The sequence below is a fragment of the Heloderma suspectum genome, chromosome 4 (genome assembly GCF_057233095.1).
Source record: "Heloderma suspectum isolate Gila_16-S chromosome 4, 16-S_ref, whole genome shotgun sequence".
Classification (NCBI taxonomy): domain Eukaryota; kingdom Metazoa; phylum Chordata; class Lepidosauria; order Squamata; family Helodermatidae; genus Heloderma; species Heloderma suspectum.
Genome location: NC_139461.1, coordinates 242,415,097 through 242,429,889, shown reverse-complemented (window position 1 = coordinate 242,429,889; position 14,793 = coordinate 242,415,097). Strand labels below are relative to the sequence as shown.

Sequence of the window (14,793 nt, the reverse complement as noted above, 5' to 3'; positions counted from 1 at the left end):
TAAAGACAAGAGTTCTTGCACTGGCATATTAAAAGGCATAATTTTAAAAATCCTACATTATTTTGTGCTGGAAGGAAGTCACCCTTCCATGTTTTGCGTAGGCCTTTGAATAGCTCTTCGAAGAAGCAGCAGCACAAAACAGGAAGGGGAATTACTGTGTACAGTCTCTCTTCACCCTTTGTTAAAAGGTTATGGGAAGTGTTTGTAGTACATCTGTCTAGTAAAAAGCCATAAAATGGCTCACAGAATTTCTCACAGTCCCAAGGCAGTAATCCTAATGTTGCTTATCCCAGAACAATCCTAGCCCATATTTAAAAATAATAATAGTTTTTAAAAGGATGTCAGTGACACTGTTCCATTGTGTAATTGTTTTTGGACTGCACCTTTGTTTTTTCTTTCTATGTTACACTTATTTTTACATAAATACAAAGAATTCCAATCTTATGACATAATGTTGATTCTAGTATGCAATAAAAAATACTAGTTAATAAGAAACTCAGGTGCAGGTTATCTGTCCATTTCTCCAATACTCCATGTCTGACAATTTGTCCATGTTTGTATTGTCCAATACTTTTAATAACCGCAGAAGCTTTTACTAATATCGAGAAAATGAATTCTTGGCTGCAGCACTGAGGTTCCTAATGAACAAGTCACTACTCCCACTATTTATTTTAAAGCACAAATACCCTGGTTTTCTGTAACTTGGGCAAAATTAAGGTGGCTAGCAAGCTCAGACAGCCAAACAATAAAAAAATACCATGTTATAAAAAAAACATAGTAGTGAAAAGCCACATAACTACTAACACAACTAGTAGAGATAGCAAAATTTGCAGCATCAGGGCTCCTTCAGTGTACCGTATCCCCAGATGTCTTCTGGAACATCAGCATCTTCACAATACACTGAAACCCAAGGGGTGATGGAGCTGAACGAGTTCCCCAGGGAAGGGAATTCTGGAGTCTGAGAGGGAGTGATCCCTGAATAGGCCTGGTCTTGCATGGCCACCTGCCCTACCTCAAGAGGCATGGGGACTTAGAGCAGGGCCTCAGACAAGCAGGTAGGTTCATACTGTAGGATGTGGTCCGTAAGATGTCCTATGTGCTTATCAAAGAGGACAAAATTTTCTTTGTCTTCTAGAGTGTTTTTTTTTTTTAACTTTCTATTTTAATTCCCTCTAAATCAGCCATTAGCTTACTGGATTTGCCCCACCCCTGCGCCCCTTCATTGCGGAAAGTGATTAGAGTATAAGACTAGGACAGGGGAGACTCGGGGTCTAATTCCCACTCAGCTATGAAGTTCACTGGGTGACTTTGGGCCAGTCAGTGCCTGTCAGCCTAAACATACCTCACAGGGTTGCTGTGAGAATAAAAATGGAGGTGGGGGACCATATCCACTGACTGTGTACACTGCCTTGAACTCTTTGAGAAAAGATGGAATATAAATGGAATGCAATCAAGTAATGTTAATTGGCTTTGCCTCATTCTTCTCTTGGTATCTGTTGGCTCTAGGGTGGGTTTGTCTCCTTTAACTGTACATCCAAATAGTTTATTATTGTCCACTAGAGTGTGTGTGTGTAAGTGTGTATTTTTGGCTAAAATGCTAGTAGTTGCTTATTATCCCCTTGCATATTGATCTGGGGTTCTGATTCTGTCAGATCCCAGTCAAAGTAGGTTATTTTGATTATCAAGATGACAGTTCATTGATAAAAACTTGATGCAGAATATACATGCAAAGAAAGCTCACACCTCTTTCCAGCTAATCAAGCTGTCACAGCTGAGTGTCTGTCAGAGTTCCCATGACAGACAGAAGCCATCCCTTGAGCCACAAGTTTCTCCAAGCTGTCTGTGTGCACATCGCCCTTTGAAGCAAGCCCAAAGCCTGTGGATTGAATCTTGCAAGCTTTTCTGCTAGATGCCCACCTCTAGGTCATGAGCTGACAGGCACCTCCTCTCTCCCCTTCTCAGGAGCTAACAGGCCAGCACACACACATTCAGGAAAGGGGGGGGGGGCTTCCCCTGATAGAAGCATCCCAGCCTGGGAAACTAATTGCTCCTGAGCTTAAAGAGAGGCCCCAACATCCCAGCTCCTGGGAGGGGGACTCCCCCCTTCCTGCGAGAATCAAGGCAGCGCACCCGTATCTCTTTAACTTCATGAGATGATTGAGCAAGGGTTAGCAATGTACATTTGTTGACATATGGAGCTGTACTTGCTTGGGACCAATTAAGGCCTTGGTGTAAAAGGTTTGCTTGCTTAACCAGAAAACTGCTAGTTAAGCTAAATTACACAACTGTACTACCAGCATCAAAGAACTCTGAAGTCCACTTTTTTAGTTTATTAACCAACTCGCTACACCGTGTTATTTGTTGATACATTGTTGGAAGAATTTTGTATTGCTTATTAACTGAATTTGTGTTTTCCTAAATGTTGAACTGAACATTTATTTATAATCTTATTGTAGCATTTTTACAGTTTTTTGTCTTGTTTGTCTTTTGATGTTATCGCATTTGTTTTTGTATGATGTTGGTAGCTGCTTTGGGCTTCCTTTTTTGGAGGGGCAAACGGGGTACAAATAAAAAGGTGATGATGAGTTTTAGTCTGAAGTACCAATTAGCTTCCAAAGATACTTTTATGTAATTGCTATTTGCAAGCATTTCTGACAAATATGGCTGCAGTATTTGGCTTGCTTGACCCAGGCTTGCCTTTCAGGAGAGCACAAGGCAGTGGAGGCTGGTGGCTCCGATGTCAGTGGGGTGTGAATCCATTCTGGGTTTCAGTCAGAACCAGTGAGAACCCGAGAGGAGCTATCCAAGGTTATGAACCTTAGTTTTGAGCTGGGGTCAGCACCTTGGATATCGCCTTTAGAGTTCTGGCTGGTTCTGAGTGAAACCCAGAATGGATTCACTGTCCTACTGGAACCACCAGCCTCCACTGGCAGTAGGTGATCAGGTTCAGAATCAAACAGTTCTCAAGGCACTGTTGTGAATATCTTTAAAATTCCAGCTTTTGGATTGGATCCAGATAGGCCACTCCATTCACAGAAGGCACCTGGAACCAGTGGAGTCTCCCCGCTGAAGAAAGGGGATAGGGTGACCTTTGTCAGTTCCTCCTGCAGCCCCTTGCATTGCCTCTCATGCTGCTACAAAGGACTCCCTTGCTCTCCACAGCAGGCACAGCGGACTGCAGGGGAAAGAAGGAATTGCGAAGAGCACTTCACTGCCCTCTTCCTCCAAGATGAGCAGAACTTGATGGTCTTACAGGCCCTTCCAATCCTACTATTCTATGATTCTATGAACTACGCTAAGCACTACTCTGCATTCTTAATGCTTGGTGGGGAAAGTGTGTTTCTAGTCCTCAAAGGTAGCTTTGATAACATGACGTTGAGTACAAAAGGATCAGAAACAGGGAAATACTGGCAAATTAATTACCCCACTTCATGAGATGAAAACATATCTAAGCCCTTCTGAATCTTCATTTCAAGATTTTCTCAGAATGATTGCAATTATTGCACACTTGTTAGTAAAAAAATAATCAGTATAACAGTATAATCTTATATGTATCTACTCAGAACTAAGTCCCATTTATTTCAAAGGGGCTTAATCCCTGATAAATGGATATAGGAAAGCATCTTAAGAATATTACACAGTTGAGGATGCAATCCTAGGCTCCCTGAGGGCCTAGGATTGCATCCTCAACATAGGATATTGTGGATCTCCCCTTTGAGAGGTAGAGAGGGAGGTCTATCCACAGAAAGGGAGGTCTGCCTGTGGAAGTCCTCCTTGGATGGCAGTGGAGCTCTGTGCTCTGGCTGCCTCACCAGTGATGCATCACCAGTGGGGCCAAAACCAGGGCAGTTTGGGAGGGTATTGGTGGTGGCCAAGGATCTTCAGGGTCGTAGACTCTTTGTTCTCTTGACCCCCCCCCCCCCGTGCCCCAGAATCGAAAAGTACACCAGCCCGAGATGGTGTAGTAAATTCCCCTTTATTGGAGGTGGTGGTGGTGGTGGTGGTGGTGAGAACAGCCACCCTCCCCACCTTCTGTTTTGGCTGGCATGAGCTGCTGTGGTAGTTCCTCCATCACAGACGTCCACGCCTGCCACCTCGGGACTGCTTTGCCCATGCGTCATAGTCATCAATTGTAGTTTAGCATCTGCCATGTTTACAAATTATATCCAAATTCATATAGGACTAAAATGTGCCAGTTATCTAGTTTGGTTCCCAGTGCAGATATAGCAAGAACAAAAATCCAACAGGTGAACTGTAAAAGTATATTAAATCTAATATTAACACCAGTAAACATTTCCTTCCTTCCTTTCCTTCCAGAAAACACATAAAATGTGATTTGGAGAACCTGTGCACCATGGATAGCTCCTTTAGAGTTCTGACTGGTTCTGACTGAAACCTGGAGCAGATTAACACCCCCCCCCCCCACACACACACACACACACCGGAGCCACTAGACTCCATTGCTCTTAAGGGACCTTCAGGAAAGGCCAGGAATGTGGCATGGGGGAGGGGCTGCCGTGGGGAGGGAGAGGAAATCAGGCAGAGCCAGCTTGCCCTCTGGAGAGGCTTGGGGGTGGGGAGCTGCAGTGGGGAGAAGGGGGTGGGAAATTCCCACTGCGCAAGCAGCTCACACAACCTCTGGAATCTAGATCCAAGCCCATATAGACTCCGTATACTAAATCCTGAGAGAAAATTTGTATGTTCTAGTTAAACAATGTGAGTAATCTCCATATTGGGGGAAAAAGAAAGCTTATAATAAAGAGAAAAGCATAATCATCATTGAAGCAAATATATCCCTTTAGATTTCTTGGGAACAAGACGTCCTGAGAGAAACACTTGAAGAAGCAAAGCAAGATCTTGTTTCATGTAAATACACTGCTGTGCCTTGGGTGTGTACACACACAGGCAGAGACCCACTTGATCTCTGTCTCTCTCTCCCACAATCCCTGTCCCCAAAGGCACCATTTGTTATGGCCAGCTGGCGTGTGTGTGTGTGTGTATGTATATATATATATGGAAGTGGCTATGTGCCCTACTTTACGGAAAACAGCCCTCTGTTTGAAGGCAGCCTTTATTTTAGAGGCCAACCAGGCCAATTCCTGTTTCAAGAGATGGAATTGTGAGAAGGAAGAGCAGCAGGGGCCTCGAAATTACTCAGGAACAATCAGTGCCTGGACAGCGGATGACTGAGCAGGTATCCAGGCCACCTGGCTACAGTCTTCTCCACTGTGGTGAGAATATTGCATTTCTGTTTAAATTATAGGGTAAAATCCAGCATAAGTTCTACTTAGACTAGAGCCATTTAAATGAATGGGACTTCAGTTAGTTATGACTAACTTAAACCCCCTTCATTTCAATGGGTCTACTCTAAGTAGAACATGTGCTGGATTTTACTCATAGTAATTATTTCTACATTTGCATTTCTACATATATACATTTACATATACACATTTTATGCAAATCTGTGACCTCTTTTTTTGGGCATGTATAAGTGGCCACCTGAAGACACACACACACACACACCTGACTGCTAAAGCAGCAGTGCTCACTGGCCAAGAATAGCTCAGATTGTGTGGCTGGTATAAGCCTGCCCTGGTCACTGTGCTGCTGATGTCAAGTAGGGATAAAGCAAGTGACTTTATCTCTATTTGACAGCAGCAGCACCATGACCAGGGTGTAGGAGTGGGTGATTTAGGAATAAGGGGGCAGATCGCTACAAGAAAAATCATTGCAGGCCACATGCTGTTTCTGAGTCACTGCAAATAACCACTGTGTTAAAAGAAGACTGTGTGAAATTCAGATGGTAGCATCAAACCTTTTTCACTGCATGCTTATCTGTGAGCCAAAACATACATTACTTTAAATGTGTGTCTAACGGCTACATATTTTTTCCTTTCATTCTAGAATACTCTGTTCTAGAGTAAAATGAAAAGAGGACATAGCTGCTAGACATACATTTAAAGTAATGTCTGTTTTGTCCCTGTGTTTTAGGCCACAGTTTCAGTAAATTGGATTTATAAGCAGTTGGGCATTTCAACAGATTTGTTGTTGTTGTTGTTCAGTCGTGTCCAACTCTTCGTGATCCCATGTACCATAGCACGCCAGGCCTTCCTGTCCTGCGTTCTCTCCCAGAGCGTGCTCAAGTCCATATTCATTGCATCGGTGATGCTATCTAGCCATCTCATCCTCTGCCGTCCCCTTCTCCTTTTGCCTTCAGTCTTTCCCAGCATCAGGGTCTTTTCCAGTGAGTTTTCTCTTCGCATTAGGTGGCCAAAATATTTGAGCTTCAGCTTCATTATCTGTCCTTCCAATGAGCAGTCAGGGTTGATTTCCTTTAGTATGGACTGGTATGACATCCTTGCAGTCCAGGGGACTCGTAAGAGTCTTCTCCAGCACCACAGTTCGAAAGCATCAATTCTTCGGCGCTCAGCCTTCCTTATAGTCCAGCTCTCACAGCCATACGTTACTTTGATTGTGTGGATCACAACAAACTGTGGCAAATTCTGAAAGAGATGGGAGTACCAGACCACCTTACCTGTCCCCTGAGAAACCTGTATGAGCGTCAAGAAGCAACAGTAAGAACCAGACATGGAACAACCGATTGGTTCAAAATTGGGAAAGGAGTACGACAAGGCTGCATATTGTCGCCCTGCTTATTTAACTTATATGCAGAGTATATCATGAGAAACGCCGGGTTGGATGAATCACAGGTCGGAATTAAGATTGCCGGGAGAATTATCAACAACCTCAGATATGCAGATGATACCACCCTAATGGCAGAAAGCAAAGAGGATCTAAAGAGCCTCTTGTTGAGGGTGAAAGAGGAGAGTGCAAAAGCTGGTTTGAAACTCAACATTAAAAAAACGAAGATCATGGCATCTGGCCCCATCACTTCCTGGCATATGGAAGGGGAAGAAATGGAAGCAGTGACAGATTTTATTTTCTTGGGCTCCAAGATCACCACAGACGGTGACTGTAGCCATGAAATTAAAAGATGCTTGCTCCTTGGGAGGAAAGCTATGGCAAACCTAGACAGCATAGTCAGAAGCAGAGACATCACCTTGCCGACAAAGGTCCGTCTAATCAAAGCTATTTCTTATTGTATTAGTATCCAGCATGAACCATGATATTATAGAGTCAATATTTGTCATTCAACAGATTTACAGAGTGACAAATATTGACTCTATAATATCATGGTTCATGCTGGATACTAATACAATAAGAAATCAGGTTAGGAAAAATGCAGGCAACAATACATCAGCAATGTGATCATGGTTGCTCCCCATATTAAAGCTGGACAGAGGAGCATTGTTGCCAGATTCTCCCAAATCTGAAAGCATTATAAGAGAACAATGAATCCACCTCAGAGAAAGATATGTGAGCTTGTTTGGCAGCATACAAAGTTGGTGTCTTGTAGTTTAACGTATGCGTTATGCATTCCTGACACAAGTGTGACCCATGGAAGTACTGATGTGTTTCTCAGGGCTGTGTCACAAATGACATTTTCCATATGAAGGTGTGTATTGGTGTGTGTGGGGGTGTGGGTGTTTGTGTGGGAATCCATGTAAACGTCACTCAGATGTTTAGTTTGCTGGGTATGGCAGCAATGGCAACTTCTCAATTAGCATATGTCTGGCAGAATAGATACTTGCACAGTCTTAACACATGGCAGTGTACACTGATTTTATTTTCTCCATCAGTGTATATCGATGTAAGAAAAACATGTGTGAGGTTAACCTTCATTGTTACCTGCTCGAAGTTTTGGTGAAGAGGTAGGGTATAGCCTGGCATAATGGTTAGCCAGGTATAGTGGTTAGAGTGTTGGACTAGGCTGTGGAAACCTGAGTGTGAATCCCCACTCAGTCATGAAGCTCATTGGGTGACCTTGGCCAATCAGAGCATAACCTGCCTCACTAAGATGATGCAAGGATAAAATGGATGGGGAGGAGGGGGAACCATGTAAGTTCTCCTGTGCTCTTTTGAAGAAGGGCAGGAAATAAATCAAGAGGTGTAAAAAGCAGATGGCTTAAAAGTTTTTTTTTAATTAAGAATGATATTTAGCAATTATATAACACTGTTTGACTGACTGAAGAGCTTCACATATATTGTGTTTCAGCCCAATCCTATGCCCATTTACTCAGAAGTAAATTTCCCTTAATTCCATGGGACTTACTCCCAGGTAAGTGTTATTAGGGAATGCAGCCCCAGTGAGATATAGGCAATCTGGAACCCTCCAGAGTTTGAATTATAGCTCCCATCAGCCTCAGCCAGCATGGCCAATGGGCAGCAATTATGGGAGTTGTAGTCCTAAACACTGGAGGCATTGAATTCACCTACAGCAACGCAACGTAGGTAAGTGTCATTATTTATTTATTATCACCACGTTGCAAATGGGGATTGAGGCTAAGAGACTGTGGCTTGCCCAACAGATCCTACTGATCTTATGGTAAGAAATGAGATTTTGAATGGGGGCTTCCTAGTTCACCCACAGTCTCTTAGCTGCAAAATATATTAGCTCTCTGGAGGATGGTCCTTGAAGTTTGTTTTTGCTGAGTAAAAAAAGCCAAGAGTTGTGTTCAGTTCCATTATCTTGGCCTAATTTAAACTATTCAAACTATTTGATGGAGCAGCTCCAAGAAAAACATCCATGATTTGCAATTAGCAAAAGTAGACACAAGTGGCTGACACACTCTTAAGTGTTTACGCCAGGAAGAATGCATTTCTGCAAGGGGACCAAAGGCCCTTCGGTGTAATAGATTCAGATTTAATTGGCTGATGATGTGGACCATGCCTTAGAGCACACTGGGCTGAGCGTTTTCTGCTAGATCTAACCCACATACTATCGCTTACTTACAGGACCTTTCTCCAGATGGGGAGTCAGTTTGAATTACGGACGTCCCAAATGAGTATTAATCGTGCCACTGGAATGGAAAGGTTGACCAACCAAGAATCTTCTCAGTTGACCGAAAACACAACTGCTATAATCCGTGATTTGGGAGAAAGCAACGTGAAACAGGGTGGCCAAACCGTTAACATTCCTCCACTATGCAGAAATCATGGTAAAAATTCAAGAAGGGTGTTTATTTTAGAATGTATAACATGCAGCCCAGTCCTGTGTATCTGTTTTTGAGTGAAGCTACACCTTGGCATGAAATGGTAAGCCAAAATTGTGTTGAATCTTGGCTTACTGTAAATGACCTGTGCCTACATCCTAGTGCATGAAGCCCCTTTGCTTCCACTTGGCTCTTCCCACTAGGACAAGTGGCTAAACAAACCAAAAATGGTTTGTTTCACATGTCATCTGAACCTGGGATCCTGGCTTGTTGGTCCTTTTACAAGACATGATATAAACCAGGCTTCTTGGTTGTTTTGGGAGCAACACAAGCCAGGATCCCCAGTTCAGACGGCACAGTAAATAAGCAACTTCTGGTCTGAGTACCTACTCATGCTAGTGGGAGGACCCAAGCCAGAGCAAACGGACTGTGTAAGGCAGAACTTGCCAGAAGCCTGATTTATCATTCCATGTGAATGTGGCCATTAAATTAAACATTAAATGTGTTGTTTTGGTGTTGCAGGATTCTTTTCTTTTCTTTTTTTTTTAACTTTAAATAGCATCCATGGTGATACTGAACCATGATCAGGAGTATGGCACACAGGGAGGTTTAGCCTTTACCTACCATCCCACAGTCTTGATGAAATCCCAACCCCACCAACCTACTATGGGTATAAGGCGGGTTTCCAAAACAGTTTGTTGGTTTTTTGACAATTCCTTTTATGAGGCTGATAATTGTTGGTATTTTGGTCTAGTTAATTTTTAATATCTATGCAGCAATTCTGGTTTGCTTTTTTCATTTTTAAAAATGAATTGTTCCAGATGTTACTGGACATTATGTTTGAAATGTGGGTTTTTTTATTGAAAAGGCAATAAAATTTCAATTTTTATTGAAATTGATTATTTTATTTATTGCTGTTACTGTTTGTTTACGGTATATTGTGATCCCCCCTGAATACATTGACTTTTGTGAAAAGGCAACAGATAAATTAAAGCCTTAATCAAATCTATTTGGCATCTTTCAATGCCATATAATGACTTCAGTAGTGTGGGGCAGGGGAGGATTTTCATTGGGATCACAGCATGGGTCCTGATCCTGATATCCCTGCCCCACCCCTTGCACATGCATGCGCGTGCATGCACACACGCGCACACACACACACACACACACACGCACGGTTGTTATTTAAAGTTAAAACAAAAATCACACAATACCAAACTATGCATTTAACATCTGGTGGTGCAAGTTGTAGCTAGTCTTAAATCACAGAGATGTTTAGCTCCTTCTCACTTGGCAGGCAACTTGTTCCCCTTACAAGGAATAGCTGGCACTGATTTGCACTGGCCTGGTAGTTCCTGAGGACCTGAAGGCTTCTGGAAGCTCCCAAGTACAAGAGTCCTGGAGTAGATTCCATTCCATTCTCATCAGAGCTATGAAAGCTAATGATGGGACTTCGTCCCAGTTTTGCCCTCCTACTTGATCTTGGACTCTGCCATCGATGCCATGAATTCATTTTACTTTATTGTTTATTTTTTACTTAATATATTTCTAACTTGCCTTTCAGGATCCTCCCCAAGAAGGCAAACAGTAAAACCCCATATAATAAATTTCTGACTGCGCAGAAACATAAAGCTTTCATGCAGGGCTGGGGAAACACTGGCCCTTCAGATGAGGTTCGACTCCAATTCCCATCAGACCCAGATAGCCTGGCCAATGGTGAGGGATGATGGGAACAATAGTTCATCAACATCTGGAGGGCACTGGTTCCCCAGCCCTGCTTTAGAGGATCTTCATTTTGTCAGCATATGATTTTTCCAGAAATGTGATTGCAATTTTTGACGTTAAACTAAATGTGACTCATGCAAACATCAGCACAGAAATGCATGCATGCCTATGATCTGACTGTGCATATACATGGCTAATTCATGTGTCATCAACTGCTGTGTGTACATATGTGCCAAGGTGTTTTGAACAGTCCTCTGTGATAATTTAATAAGTCAGAAGTGTCTCTTCTCTTGGCTTTATACCGCTGCTTATTTGATGAGTCATTTAAAATTATACGCCTTTTTTTAATCTCCTGAATCATGCCAGTTACTTAATTGCTGCTTGTGTCTGCTGTGTTTAGACACAGAGCTTAGATATGCTTCTCACCCTGCAAGTCCTCAGTGTTCAAATGCTCTTGAAGATGCCTAAAGCATTTTCTTCCAAGCAGGAAGTAAAAGAAATCAAGACCACCATAGTGCACCAGAGCAATTTGGAAACAGTTGTAATTGCTTGAACAACAGTGTACAAGTCCAAGCACCAGAGAAAGTGACTCTTGTTGTAGATGGCACTAGATTTGTGGTAAATCCCCAGATTTTCACTGCTCATCCTGATACAATGTTGGGAAGGTAAGTGGCTTTACTACCTTCTAAAACCTGTAGACTGCTTCTCAAATGGAAGTAGAGGATTGGATCCAGATCGGCCATTTTGTGAACAGAAATCACCAGGATCTAGCAGAGGGGAGGGGGAGGGGGCAACCCCCTGCATCACCTCTCATGCTCCTCCGGAGGGTCCCCCAGCCCTCCAGAGTGGCTTTTCAGGAGGCATGGGGAGCTGCAGGGGAAAGGAAGAATCATGGAGACTGTCTCCCCACCCCCATTCCTCCAGCAAAAGCGGAACACCACTAAGTGCTACCCTGGATCCAAGCCTGATTCTTATTTTGGAAGACATTCAGATTTTAGAACAGCCACCATAGATGCTATTTGCATAACAATCAAGTCCATAGATGTCCCATTGGAATTTGGAAGCAACTTCCCCATTTACTTGGAAACGCATCCCATTGAAGTCAATGGGATTTCACTCCCAATAAATGTGTTTAGGATGATGGACTACAATGCAGATCAGGATGAAGGCATTCATGGTCTGCTGGCCTCATGAGATTGTGTAGTGAACCCTACTGGTCTAGATGGGAGTAATTTTAGGGTCAAACTGGATGTAGCCTGTGATTCAAAAACATGCTTAGACTAGCCAAATAATTTTATTTATAAAAGCAGCCACAGATGGGAGTTTAACCCTTTCCCTACTGCTGTTTCCATGCTGAAATTCTTCTCCCGGAAGCTGCTGCTTGCCTTGTGTTTAAATGAGGCAAATAGCAGCGTTGGGGGGCAATTTTGGGGAAGTTACTGGCTTTCCTCCGTGCTGAGGTCTTGATCTGGATTGAGAGAGCCCATAGCTGCTTTTTGGAAACAAAGGGGCTTGGTCAGTTGAATCATGTTTTTTAATCACTTGCTTAAAGTCACATCTAGTGCTTACATCCAGGTGTCATATCCTGGTTGATAAGCCACACTTAAACCACAGTTTCCTGGTTCAGAAATAAGGTATACATGCTGAAGTCAGGCATGTAAATGGAATAGAGGAAAGGAGAGGCAGAAGTGTGTGGCCACACAACTCATTCTTGGGTCAATAAACTACGTTTTATTGGCCCGCAATTAGTAAGCCTGAACATGGCCTTTGAGAATTCCATGCCCTTTTTCTAGTGGCAGAAAACGCCATCCATCTCCTGACCAAAGGATCTCAGTGCTGCGCCATTCTCAAACGATGGCTTGCCATTATTTAGATAATTCTTTATTTAGATGATCTTGGTGGGGTCTGTTTATTTCAACACACCAGCTGGTATTGAAGTACAGGCATCTTAAACACATTGATGGATACTTTGCTACCTTTCAGAATGTTTGGACCAGGACGAGAATATAACTTTACTCGGCCAAATGAGAAGGGTGAATATGAAATTGCAGAAGGAATCAGCTCCACTGTCTTCCGGACTGTGCTGGTGAGGAAACCCACAAAGTTGCTGTTTGATTTTTGCTTTCAAGTTCAAAGGAAATTTGAGCTTCTCAATAAGTATTTTCCATACTATTTATAGATCGGGGGTTTTCTCGTTTCCTCCCCATTTCCTGCTTCTAAGATGGCACATACCATTTATATCATGCCTGATTGTGTGGATAACCCTTTCTGTTTTCTCCCATAATGGAGACTGGGTTCGGACGTCACGATAATCCATGATGGGTTAACGTGTCAACTGGTGGGAGTTCTTTAACCCACGATGGCTTATTTGGCCAAAATAACCCACTCTGATAACCCATGGTCTGCAGAGTGGGTTATTTAAACCATTGTGGATTATCTTGTCATCTGGCAGTCACCATGGGTTATTTTGGCTGGCAACAGCAGTCACCATGCGGATTTGCAGGATCGGGACCAAACCTCATAGCCCAAAGTGCTATAGTGAACTTGTGCAAATTTGCTTTTGTGCAAATTCACTATAGCGCTATTGGGCTTTGAGGTTTTGTCTGTAACACCCCCAAGGTGTTACAGCCGTCGTCCCCTTTTTGGTGCACCTGAGATTTTCGCTGCTTTTGTCAATAGGTGAAACATCGCCATTTCTCGGGCTGGAGGACTGTGGTAGGGCAGGGGGTGGTGTGTGTGTGTGTGTGACGCACAGTGCCTTAATAAGCTACTCACAGTAGCTTATTAGCCCACTCTTGTGGTGGGGGATTATGGGTTATTTAAAAAATAAGCTACTGTGAATAGCTTATTAACCCATTGTGGGTTATCATGATGTCCGAACACAACCAATGTTTCTCATTCATGGGGTATAGGAGAATATGAAGCTACAGTCAGGGCCAGAAATACTGGAACAAGGATAACTGTTGTGGCAGTTGGCCTCTGTACACCACCACATTGAAGTTGAAAGGAAACACACCCAGATGGGAGCAAAGTCAGGACTTTCAGCTGTAATTCAAGGGGTTTGACAAAAGTGGGGCACTAACCATTCAGGAAGTATAGCCAGTGGCATACACACACACCCATCATTGGTGGCTCATAAGTAATGGAACGAATGGCTGACAAGCAGCTGCCTGGGCAGGTGTGGCCTGTTTCCTGGGTACCCCATGACCAATCAAGTAGATAAAAGGCCTGGAAGTGGTTCTGAGTGTTACATTTGCATTTGGTAGCTGTTCACTGGAACTCCCAACATGAGGTCCACAGAGGTGTCTATGCGAGTGAAGGAGGCCATCATTAGGCTGAGGAAACAAAATAAACCCATCAGAAAGATAGCAAAAACAGTGGGAGTGGCCAGCACAACAATTTGGAACGTCCTGAAAAAGAAGGAATTAACTGGCAAGCTCAGCAACAGCAAAAGGCCTGGAAGACCACAGAAGACAACTAAAGGGGATGACCGCAGAATTCTGCTCATGGTGAAGAGGAACCCTTTCACAACATCTAGCCAGCTCAAGAACGCTCTTGCGGAGGTAGGCATGTCATTGTCAACATCTACAGTCAAGAGACGGCTTTATGAATGTAAATACAGAGGCTTCACAACAAGGTGCAAACCACTGGTTACACTCAAGAACCAAAAGGCCAGATTAGCCTTTGCCAGCAAACACCTAAAAAAGCCTGCCCAGTTCTGGAATAAGATTCTTTGGACTGATGAAACCAAGATTAACTTGTACCAGAATGATGGGAAGATAAAAGTGTGGAAAAGGAAAGGAACAGCTCATGATCCAAAGCATCCCGCATCATCTGTCAAACATGATGGAGGCAGTGTTATGGCATGGGCATGTATGGCTGCCAGTGGAACCAGGTCACTGGTATTTATTGATGACCTGGCTGCTGATAAAAGCAGCAGGATGAATTCTGAAGTGTATAGGGCTATACTTTCTGCTCAGATTCAGCTGAATGCTGCCAAACTGATAGGACGCTG

The 14,793-nt window shown here is 43.2% G+C and overlaps 1 protein-coding gene across 9 annotated transcripts in view; it reads left to right on the top strand.

Moving 5' to 3' along the window:
* The window catches only part of KCTD20 (potassium channel tetramerization domain containing 20), a 36,635-nt gene that overhangs the window by 7,085 nt on the left and 14,757 nt on the right, over positions 1-14,793 (top strand). For 8 of the 9 annotated variants that reach the window (XR_014790609.1, XR_014790610.1, XR_014790608.1 and 5 more), the window contains exons 2-4: positions 8,857-9,059; positions 11,266-11,443; positions 12,762-12,864. Coding sequence is in view for 6 of the 9 variants with exons in the window: in XM_084852968.1 (XP_084709094.1) it covers positions 8,857-9,059; positions 11,266-11,443; positions 12,762-12,864 (484 nt within the window). In the remaining 3 variants the exon portion in view is untranslated. Of the gene's footprint in view, positions 1-3,162; positions 9,060-11,265; positions 11,444-12,761; positions 12,865-14,793 lie in introns of all 9 variants that reach the window. The other variant, XM_084852973.1, reaches the window with a different exon arrangement.